General features: G+C 41.7%; 1 protein-coding gene across 3 annotated transcripts in view; it reads left to right on the forward strand.

Moving 5' to 3' along the window:
* The first annotated feature begins 858 nt into the window (after window positions 1-858).
* Window positions 859-12,191, forward strand: part of LOC122551886 (AP-1 complex subunit sigma-2) — a 43,296-nt gene continuing 31,963 nt past the window's right edge. For all 3 annotated transcript variants that reach the window (XR_006312227.2, XM_043694457.2, XM_043694458.2), the window contains exons 1-3: window positions 859-932; window positions 5,422-5,600; window positions 10,548-10,656. Coding sequence is in view for 2 of the 3 variants with exons in the window: in XM_043694457.2 (XP_043550392.1) it covers window positions 5,422-5,600; window positions 10,548-10,656 (288 nt within the window). In the remaining variant the exon portion in view is untranslated. The remainder of the gene's footprint in view (window positions 933-5,421; window positions 5,601-10,547; window positions 10,657-12,191) is intronic.

Raw genomic sequence — 12,191 nt, forward strand, 5'->3', positions numbered from 1 at the left:
ACAATATATGGTCAGCATGGGCGAATTGGACAGAAGGGTCTGTTTCCTGCTGTAATCTCAATGCCTCTAAGAGATTTTGGTAAGGGAATGGACGCTCTGGTGAAAGAGTGGGGTCGATTGCGAGGGAGAGAATATTTTGACAAAGGGGTGAAGGGGTGAGATTTGATGAGGGATGTAATTTTTGATGACGATATGGACATTTTGGTGACGGTGTGGATATTTTGGTGTGGTTGAAGCTTTTGATGAGGGAGTGGATTTTTTTGTGTTGGAGTGAAGATTTTGTCGAGGGGGTGACATTTTGATTATAGGGTGGACATTTCTGATGTGGGGATGGAGAATTTGCACAGTGAGCAAGGGATTTGCTGAGTGAGTTGAGGTTTTGCTGAGCTAAGTGGAGTTTTTGTTGAGGAAGTGTGCGTTTTAGACTCTGGTTTCCAGCATTTGCAGTCCTTGTTTTTACCTGGAGTGTGCGTTTTGTCGAGTGATGGATAGTTTTACAGAGCAAGAATGAGGGGTTTTCTTGGGGAGTGGAGCGTTTGCTAAGGGATTGGACAAGTGACTGAGAAAGCTGAGACTTTTGCAAGTGGTTTCCACGGCCCACACGACGTGAACTCACCGCTCCCTCCTGCTAGGGCAGAACTAGCGGCTGATGGACACCCGCTTAGCCAATCACTGCTCGCGATCGCAGCCAATCGATGTTAGGAACCAGGGACGGTAGGAGATAGACGTGGAAGACGCCCAATACTAACGAAAATCAGTGTCACGTGTACTGATTGACGTGCGGCGCAGCCAGTTACTATGCAAAGTCTTTCGCAACCCTCCGCCCCGTTCCAATGACGAGCGAGGAGGCGGTGCTTGAGGCGGGTCTCATGCAGTGGGCGGAGCGCGAGGGGAGAGCGGGTGCCGGGTGTTAACGGCCGGAGCGAGGCAAGGTAAGGGGCGGGGGGAAGCCGGGAAACCGGCAAGGTGGGGGGGAATTGGGGAGCCGGGAAACCGGCATGGCGAGGGCAGTGTTGTTTCCCGGGCTCTGTGGGCATGCTGCGGTCTCGGGGCCCAGGCTGTTGTTGGAAGGTGGATGCGAAACATCTGGAGCCCGGGGAGCCGAGGCCTGACCGAGAGAGAGTATCATTGCCCAGCCCCCCACTCCCTCCAAACCCCACATCATGCCCACCGAGTCTGTCCCCCTCACTCCGCCTCATCCCTGTTCCCCTAATTCCCCCCTCATCCCTGTCTTCCACCCCCCCCCCCCGCTGTATTCCCACTCATCCCTATCACCCCTGCTACTCCTACATCCCCCCCCCCCCCCCCGCAAACCCCCTCCACATCCCAGTCGAAAGATGTGCAGGTTAGGTGGATTGGCCCTTCTGTATTGCCTTGCAGTGTCCAGGCATGTGCCTGCAGGGGTTTAGAATGAGGGTCTAGGTCTGGTTGGGATGCCCTGTACATGATTGGGAGCACACTCGATGGGCCAAATGGGGATTCTGAGATTCCCTGCCCAATCCCCCTCTCTCCTCCTCTCTCTCTGCATTCAGTTTTGAAAATTTTAAAACTGACATTAACACTTGGCAGGTGCTCTGAATTCAGAAAGTCGATAAATTTAAATTGATTCATCATCCTCAGCAGTTTGTTTTCCAACTTTTCTGTTTTGCTCGAAGCTTGTGACTAGTTCGTACGACTGCCAGACTTGCAGAAGTTTTGTTGGCCGATTATAATAATTGTTTTGCCACTAAATGGGTAGAAATCTATGACCCGATCGAGCCAGAAGTCGTTCAAAACAGCAGTACAGAGGATTTTTTTAAAAATTGAGCATGTCACCAGATCTAGGTTAAATTAAATATTGGCACTTGCTTACAGTACTGTTTCTTTGATTTATTTAAAGAGTTTGGGTTGATTTATTTTAAAAGTTTGGTTTTATGGATTAATCATTTGGCGTTTAATTCCAGAACTAAAGCTTACAGTTTTAGGAAGTGAATTCCTTTTCAGTTAGGCAAGATTAAGAAATTATCTTGAATTTGCATTAATGGCTTTGGACGTCATTAAGGGAGATGCTGGAAAAAGGACATTTGCCATAACCTGGGAACCTCTTAGTGGAAGGGATTCGGTGATGAAATGTGTCATCATCTCCTGTGTGCCTGATCAATTGACTGGAACCAGGATCTCAAACCTAGGAATAAGATCTCATCTAGCCATTAAGTGGTTCTTGTATTTCACATAAGAAAGTGCAGTTATAAAGTCATAAAGATGTACTGCAAGGAAACAGACCCTTCAGTCCAACCCATCCATGCTAACCAGATATCTTAACCCAATCTAGCCCCACCTGCTAGCACTTGGCCCATATCCTTCTAAATCCTTCCTATTCATATACCCTCCACCACTTCCTCTGGCAGCTCATTCCATACTGCGTGAAAAAGTTTCCTCTTCGGTCTTTTTTTATATCTTTCCCCTCTCACCCTAAACCAATGCCCTATAGTTCTGGACTCCCCCACACTACGGAAAAGACTTTATCTATTTATCCTATCCATGCCCCTCATGATTTTGTAAACCTCTATAAGGTCACCCCTCAGCCTCTGACGCTCCAGGGAAAACAGCACCAGCCTATTCAACCTCCAAATCCTCCAACCCTGGCAACATCCTGTAAATCTTTTCTGAACACTTTCAACTTTCACAACATCTTTCCGATAGGAAGGAGACCTGAATTGCACGCAATATTCCAACAGTGGTCTAACCAATGTCCTGTACAGCCGCATCATGATCTCCCAACTCCTGTACTCAGTGCTCTGACTGATAAATGAAAGCATACCAAATGCCTTTTTCACTATCCAATCTACCTGTGACTCCACTTTCAAGGAGCTATGAACCTGCACTCTAAGGTCTCTTTGTTCAGCAACACTCCCTAGGACCTTACCATGAAGTGAATAAGTCCTGATAAGATTTGCTTTCCAAAAATGCAGGACCTCTCATTTATCTGAATTAAACTCCATCTGCCACTTCTCAGCCCATTGGCCCATCTGATCAAGATTCTGTTGTAATCTGAGGTAACCTTCTTCGCAGTCCACTACACCTCCAATTTTGGTGTCATCTGCAAACTTACTAACTATACCACTTATGCTCTCATCCAAATCATTTATGTAAATGACGAAAAGTAGTGGACCCAGCACCGATCCTTGTGGCACTCCACTGCTCACAGGCCTCCGGTCTGAAAAACAACCCTCCACCACCACCCTCTGTCTTCTACCTTTGAGCCAGTTCTGTATCCAAATGGCGAGTTCTCCCTGTATTCTGTGAGATCTAACCTTGCTAACCAGTCTCTCATGGGGAACCTTGTCGAACACCTTACTGATCACATCTATTGCTTTGCCCTCATCAATCCTCTTTGTTACTTCAAAAAACTCAATCAAGTTCGTGAGGCATGATTTACCATGCACAAAACCATGTTGACTATCCCTAATCAGTCCTTGCCTTTCCGAATATATGTACATCCGGCTACTCAGGATTCCCTCCAACAACTTGCCCACCACTGACGTCAGGCTCACTGGTCTGTAGTTCCCTGGCTTGTCCTAACCACTTTTCTTGAACAGTGGCACCACGTTAGCCATCCTCCAGTCTTCCGGCACCTCACCTGTGACTATCGATGATACAAATGTCTCAGCAAGAGGCCCAGCAATCAATTCTCTAGCTTCCTAAAGTGTTCTAGGGTACACCTGATCAGGTCCTGGGGATTTATCCACCTCTATGCGTTTCAAGACATCCAGCACTTCCTCCTCTGTAATATGGACATTTTTCAAGATGTCACCATCTATTTCCCTACATTCTATATCTTGCATGTCTTTTCCCACAGTAAATACTGATGCAAAATACTCATTTAGTATCTCCCCCATTTTCTGCGGCTCCATACAAAGGCCACCTTGCTGATTTTTGAGAGGCCCTATTCTCTCCCTAGTTACCCTTTTGTCCTTAATTATTTGTAAAAACCCTTTGAATTCTCCTTCATTCTATTTGCCAAAGCTATCTCATGTCCCCTTTTTGCCCTCCTGGTTTCCCTCTTAAGTATACTCCTACTTTCTTTATACTCTTCTAAGGATTCACTTGTTCTATCCTGTCCATACCTTACATATGCTTCCTTCTTTTTCTTAACCAAACCCTCAATTTCTTTAGTCATCTAGCATTCCTTATACCTAAGAGCCTTTCCTTTCACCCTTACAGGAATATACTTTCTCTGGATTCTCGTTATCTCATTTCTGAAGGCTTCCCATTTTCCAGCCGTCCCTTTACCTGCAAACGTCTGCCCCTAGTCAGCTTTTGAAAGCTCCTGCCTAATACCGTCAAAATTGGCCTTCAATTTAGAACCTCAACTTTTGGATCTGGTCTATCCTTTTCCATCACTATTTTAAATCTAATAGAATTATGATTGCTGGCACCAAAGTGCTCCCCCACTGACACCGCAGTCACCTGCCCTGCCTTATTTCCCAAGAGTAGGTCAAGTTTTGTACCTTCTCCAGTAGGTACATTCTAAAATTAGTTTTAAGTAACCTTCTCAGACCTCCATGACAGGTGGAACATGAGCCGGAACGTCTTGCCTGTGGATAGGGACACTGTGTCACAAGAAAATCTTAGTCATTAGTCTGAACGTGCAGCAGGCCAGCTAGTTGCAAATGGTTAATTTTTTTGTAGCAGCAAGTGCATAAACTGGATCATTGCACAAAAATTTAGATTTGTTAAGCTCCAGTGTCAGCCAGAGCTGAGTGACAATCCGCTGGTTCTGAATCAGAAGACCACAAGTTCCATTTGACCTCTTGGGTATGCATTAAAGATCCCGTGCCACTATTTTGAAGATCAGGTGAGTACTGGCTAGTATTTACCCCACCACACCAAAAGGTACGAGTTGCCATCATGTTGCTTAGAGGCATGGCATTCTAACTAGAACTCCATCAGTAAGTACATCGATTTAGACCCTATCTATCTTCTCTTGAAAAAAATGAACCAGAAATGACATTACCCACTTTAAGAAACCAATATCTAGAGAGGTGGACATACCACCAGCACTTCACCAGAGACTCTCGCTGATGATGTTACTTCGTATGGTGATGAAATATCTGAAAACAAATCTTCCAGCTCAGCTAACTTACATACTTAGCATCAACCTGAGCTACAAATAGCCAAATCTTCTCAAAAATCGCTAAATATAAAAATGTAGAGCTGCTATAGCAAATGGGATAGATGCCTTGTAAGAGTAAGCCATGTAAACCTAAGAGAGCAAGGAATCTAAGGATGTAAAGTAGAAAGAGGTTCACATGGGTCAAAACATGAGACTTATTGGCCTGACTGATTTGTTTCCCTTCTATGCACTCAATATTACTAATGATATAGTGGAAAAAAATCAAAGCAATGCTATCTGCTAACGCTTCACCTTTCTTCTAACAGATGCAGTTTATGCTGCTTTTTAGTCGTCAGGGGAAACTTCGATTGCAAAAATGGTATGTCCCCCTCTCAGACAAAGAGAAGAAAAAAATTACAAGAGAGCTTGTCCAGACTGTCCTGGCTCGCAAACCTAAGATGTGCAGCTTTCTGGAGTGGAGAGACCTGAAGATTGTATATAAAAGGTTGGCATTCAGGCATTAACCTTTAGCTCTGGATTGCATAGTCCATTATCAAATTAATGAGTTGCTGGGGGTTGGTTTGTGATACAGAGAGACACCAACAGTGTGGATCTTGGACTGACAGAAGTTTGTGTGAAGGATTCTTCTTCTGAGCCTCTCCCCTCACGGGACATGGAAGAGGTTCGAGTGGATTGGAAAAATGCTAATGTAACCCCACTTAATCAAAAAGGGAGTGAGACAATATGTAGGAAATTACAGACCAGTTTGATTAACATCTGTTGTTGGGAAAGTGTTAGATTCAATTATCAAGGAAGCAACATCAGGACAGTTGGAAAGTCAGAATGATATCCGTCAGAGTCCGCAAGGTTTTATGAAGGGCAAATCATATTTGACTAATTTGCGAGAATTCTTTGAAGATGTAACAAACAAAGTGGATAATAGGGTTTCCGTCAATGTAATATATCTGGACTTCTGGAAGACGTATGATAAGATGCTGCAGAAAAGAGTAATTCACAAGGTTGGATCATATGGGATTAGGGTAATTTATTAGCTTGGATGGGTGGTGGACAGAAGACAGAGAATCCAGATAAATGTTTTATTTTCTGAATGGCACAACGTAACCAGTGGTATGCCACAGGGTTAGGTCGTTGGACCCCAGCTATTTACATTCTGCATTAACAACTTGGATCCAAGGATAGAGGCTTGACAGCCAAATTTGTAGAGGACACAAAAATAGGCGGGTTGGTAAATTGCAATAAGGAAATAAGAACCTGATAAGGTTAGGTTAGGAGAGTGGGCCAAAATGTGGCAGATGGAGCTTTATGTGGATAAGCATAAAGGCATGCATTTTGTCTGAAAAATGTGAAGGTGACCTATTGCCTAATAGGGAGAGACTTCGAGGTGCTCTGGTGCAGAGGGATCTGGTTGTCCTTGTTCATGACTCGCAGAAAACTAGCTCACAGATAATAAAGAAAGTGAATGGAATATTGGCTTTTATAGCTAAAGGAATAGATTATAAAGGTAAGGAAATATTGTTGCAACTATACAAGGCATTGGTGAAACTGCACCTGGAGTCTGTTGCACAGTTTTGGTCCCCTTATTTGAGGAATGATGTAGTTGCATTGGAGGCAGTTCAGAGGAGCTTCACGAGATTGATCCCAGAGTTGAGGGGTTTACTATATGAAAAGAGATTGAACAATTTAGGCTTATACACTCTGGAATTTAGAAGAATGATAGGAGATCAAATTGAGGTATTCAAGATGATAAAAGGTATGGATAAAATAAATGTGGAGCGGATGCTTCCTTTTGTGGGGCATTCTAGGACGAGAGGTCATAGTCTTAGGATAAGGGGTAGCACATTTAAAACAGTTGAGGGGAAACTCATTTCTCCCAAAGGATTGTGAATCTGTAGAATTTGCTCCCCTTAAGTGCTGGGGCAATGAGAATATTTAAGGAGGAATCAGACAGATTTTTATTGGTACTGGGTTGAAGAGTTATGGGGAGAGAGCAGGAAAATGGTAAGGTGCATATCAGCCATGATCGAATGGTGGAACAGACTTGATGGGCTGAATGGCCTAATTCTGCTCCTATGTCTTATGAACCTATGAACATACAAACTCACCTGAGGCATGATGACCCTCTGGTTTTTTTATAAATATTTTTATTAAAAAAAATTTCAAATCTTTTACAAAGCAACTATATATTAAAAAAAGTACCAAAATACAGAAAGATAGAGGTAGTACAACGATATCATATCACAATACTATTAATAATAAACTGCATACTATTCTACCAGAACAAGTGTATCTACTTAACTTAAACTAAACTGCAATCAAATAAAAATTAAATTAAACTGAATTCAAATTAACTTAAACTGAATTATATCACATTACTTTGTTATATTTCATTCACCACACCTCCACTGAAGCTTCCACCCCAGGGAGCACCAGTCATTGTACCCGTATTTGTTTCTCCCCCCAACTTTCCCCTCCCCAGGCCCCACAGGCAGCCAAACTGATTCACACGGCTCTATCATGGCCCTAATTAATATTGCTGATATGCCTACATCAATATAATTTAGAATGGGTCGCCACGTCTTATAAAACTGCTCCGTTTTGTGGTGCACCATACTTGTAAGGTGGTCTTGGGGAGATGCTCCATCATTAGCCTGTGCCACCCCATAAGGCCTGGAGTTTTTCCAACATTCAGTTCATTAAAATGTTCTTCCTCGCACAGTGGGTTAGAATGTTACACAGTCTCATCTCATGTTCCCCCAGAGAGGGCAAATTTGGCAACCCCAGAAGAAGAAATACTGGGTCCACTTCAACTTCAATTCCCAGGATTTCCTTTGGCTACCTTACTGTGGCTCTCCAGATCTTGCAACATGACCAAAAGCAGCGTGTAAGAGTGCCTATACTTACTTTACATTTGAGACGCTCCTCTGTTGAACTTAGCTAGCCTCTCTGGTGCCATATGAGCCCTGTGTAAAATCTTCAATTGCATAGCCTGCGCCTTGTTACATATTGAGATTTTCTTTACATTTTCCCACATATCTTCTCATGTTTCTAATAAATATCCCGATTCCAAGTCCTACAGAGTCTCTCCACATCTCCTAAGGTCCATCCTTTCTGTAAATGATGCAAACTACTAATTGAAAGAGTGTCCGTGCACCAGAGCACTCTTCTTCACATCTGACTTGTAAGGCTGGGCCAGGAGCGTGGTCTTCCTCTGTATATAATCCCTTATCTGAAAGTACTGGAATAGGTCCATAACTCTCTGGTTTAATCACCACCAATTGTCTTTCTAATAAAAGAGCAATCCTATGGTCTGATACAGTGACTTTACCATACTTTTAATGAGATACTGCATCACTTCCTCAGTGCAAAGTATTCCTTTGTTGAACTTGCTTAATTTCACTTGTATTCCTATATGTCAGCATAATGGTGTGGGGGACGGAGGGGAGTGTTGCTGGGTGAGTGTGTAGGGAGAGGGTTGTCAGCAGAAGGGAGTGAATTGATGGTTTGCTTTCCTTGACGCTTTCCTCTTGTCAATTTCAAAGCCAGAAGTTTGCAGATGGTTTAATACAGATCATGAGAATCATAAAGATTTTTAATAGATTAGACAATGAATTTTCATTTGTGGGTGAGACTCAATCTATATGTCACATATATAAGATAATAAAACAATGGAACAAGATACGGAGAAGAATCTTTGTCCAAGGGTAATAAGAATGTGCATATTACTACCAAAGAAATTTTTTGAAATTAATAGTATTTGGGGCCGTGCGGTGGCTCGGTGGTTAGCACTGCTGCCTCACAGTGCCAGCGACCTGGGTTTGATTCCCACCTTGGGTGACTGTCTGAGTGGAGTTTGCACATTCTCCCTGTGTCTGCATGGGTTTCCTCCGGGTGCTCCGGTTTCCTCCCAAAATCCAAAAGATGTGCAAGTCAAGTGAATTGGCCATGCTAAATTGCCCATAGTGTTAGGTGCATTAGTCAGGGGTAAATATAGGGAAATAAGTCCAAGTGGGTTACTCTTCAGAGGGTCGGTGTGAACTTGTTGGGCAGAAGGGCCTGTTTCCACACTGTATGGAATCTCCAATCAATGTATTTAATGAGTGTTTGTGTATGTCTGCGAGAGAGAGAGGTTTTTTGCTAGTAAAGTTAGATATGGTAGTTTGAGAGGGGACATCAGTGGAGAATAAACAATGACGTGGACTGGCTGGGCCAAATAACTTGAATGTGTGTTGCTTATTCTATAGTGTCTCCATTTGTTCGTGTGGAGAGTGAATAGCAGCTATATTTGTTTGCAGGAAGTGAGATTTACTTGCATTTTGATGTCACTCTGATCACTATCAATGATCTAATAATATCAAAAGAATATTTTAGCCACTTGTGAACTGAGTCATTGTATGTCAGTACTTTTTTAATCTGCAGTCATAACTGAAGATGTGTTCATTTTGTCTTTTTTTAATAAATTGTTGCAGGACACCTGATGTTCATTCTGCTCCTTGTTACCTTGCCCTGAAGCAGTGATGGCCAATTTCTTAAGATATAGTGTACAAAATTAAATGAATAAAATGTACAAAAGATGAAGGATGGCTTGAAAATTGTATTGACGAATCTTTATTAGTTTTAAGCTTGTATTTTTCATTCTGTGCTTCATCCAGCTTTTAGCAAGAATATAATATGCCTTCATAAGATCACTTTTATTTTACCGTTACAGCAGGTTTCATTGTATATTCTTTCAGCCCTGACATTGCTGTGTAATTTCTGGGTAATTTGTAGCTCTATATTTTGGATGGTGTTATAGTACACCTAAACCAAAGCTGCTTGATAGAGGAGTTGTCTTTACTTGCAGCAAAACAATACATGGGCAACTGTTGCACAAAAAATGCTGCTTTTATAAAGCTTTTGAGATATTCCAAAAATGCTTAGTAAATGTGTTATGTAACTGTGATTTTGTTTTTATGTAGTTGGTGAATCAGCAACAATAGTTATGAGTTGAAATGCATGGCGCTGGAAAAGCATAGCAGGTCAGGCAGCCTCCGAGAAGTAGAGGAGTCAAAGTTTCGGGCATAAGCCCTTCATCAGCTTATGCCCGAAACATTGACTCCTCAGATGTTGCCTGACCTGCTGTGCTTTTCCAGTATCACACATTTTGACTCTGTCCAGCATCTGCAGTCCTCACTTTCACCTACCAATAGTCATGAGTTTAGTGTTAATTTGTTCATTAGTGTGATTTAATTTCAGTATCTAAAAATCCATATTAATATCTGATGCATGCACCACTTCAATTCAGCAACACTCAACATTTATCTTGAGGTTATCGTTTAGGAGTGTAAATTTGTATTTTTTTCTTTAAAGCTGTTTTAGTCCTCTGAACAATATATTTTAGGTAGATTTCAATGGTTTTAATAACTTGTGTCACTGAAACATTATGTTTGTGCAGGTATGCAAGTCTTTATTTCTGCTGTGCTATTGAAGACCAGGACAATGAACTCATAACCCTTGAGATTATTCATCGTTATGTTGAACTCCTAGACAAGTATTTTGGAAGTGTGAGTTTAAAAAGAAACTTTAATTCGTTGCACAAATAATACCAATTCTTGCATTTGGCAAAAGGGCTGACCTTAAAATTGGAAGTGTGATTCAAAGCTACATTATTGAGTTCATGTATTTTGCATTTCATACTTAATTGAATGATTATTCCCTTGCAAGTATGTTTTTTAAAATGCAGTTTATATTTGTATTATCTGCCAAATATGCAAAAAGGTTTAGAGAAAGTTTTAGAGCAGAAACCAAACTCCATCCAAATTGGGATGGACTAATGAACAGCCCATTTTAATTATGTTAATTTATTTCTTGCAGGTTGAATCTTGTTGTTGTTTTGTTTAATTTGGCGAGTTTTTTTTTCTTTTAGTTTGCTGATTTATGAACTCCCAAAACAAAATCCTTCTGAGTAGATACAGGCAGAAAACCATCTTCTGTTATATTCTCAATGAAAGCTGTTCCTTGTCATTTGGTCATTCTTGCTCTTTGCTAATGTTATCTCACATTGGGGCCTGAGTCCACAATGCTGACAGTCCAGTCAATCTCCATTAACGTGTGATCTAATGATTGCACGTGCACATTCTACGAGAAGTCGGCAATGGTAGCTAGGAGATGAAAACCTGACTGGTTTAATTTTCACATCTCTTTTGGTAACATTCAGAACTTCTAACTGGATGATTTCGAGCATTTATACACGTGTTTTGACCTGACCACCTGAATTATGTACATTCATTAATCTATCTTTGGAATAGTAAACTTAACTTCTTTAAGCAAAGATGGGATATATTTTTATTAGAAGCAGGTCACAGAAGGTTCACTCATCCGATTCCCGGGATGAAGAGGTTTGTCTTATGTGCTGGTTGGTCCGATACTCCAAGTTTAGACGAATGAAAGGTGATTTTACTCAATTCTGTGGAAGTTTTGCAGGATAGTATTGAGAGATTGTGTTCTCCTTTTGGGGGAAATTTAGAACTCTGGGGAGCAGTTTTCAAACTAAGGGGTTTTCCATTTAACGATATCCTCTGTTAGTCATTGGTCTCTCCAATTCTCTTCCATGTGGAGCAGTCATGCTCAGGGGGACAATGGTCTAGTGATGGTATCACTGGACAATTAATCTACTAAAATTTGTTAACTCAGGTAATGTTCTGGGGACCTGGATTCAATTACTGATGGTGAAATTTAAATTCACTTAAAAGAAAATCTGGAATTAAGAGCCAAATGCTGCCCATGAATCCATTGTCGATTATCAGAAAAGCACATCTGATTCACTCATGTCCTTTAGAGAGGGAAACTGCCAATCTTACCCGGTCTGGCCTGTACGTGACTTCAGACCCACAGTAATGTGGTTGATTCTTAACTGCTTTGTTGGGCAGCGCCAGCAACATCCTTATCCGATGTGTATTTTTTTGAAAAGTCATGGCTGGGTCATTGAACTATATTCAAGTCAGACTTTTGATATAGGAGGGAGTTGAAGATTTTGGGCAGGTAGGTAGAGTTAAGGCTGATCTTATTTTAGCCCTGATCTTGTTGAGTTGTAGATCAG

This window comes from Chiloscyllium plagiosum, unplaced genomic scaffold (assembly GCF_037043375.1).
Source record: "Chiloscyllium plagiosum isolate Xiang-an unplaced genomic scaffold, Cpla_swu_hap1 HiC_scaffold_12, whole genome shotgun sequence".
Lineage (NCBI taxonomy): Eukaryota > Metazoa > Chordata > Chondrichthyes > Orectolobiformes > Hemiscylliidae > Chiloscyllium > Chiloscyllium plagiosum.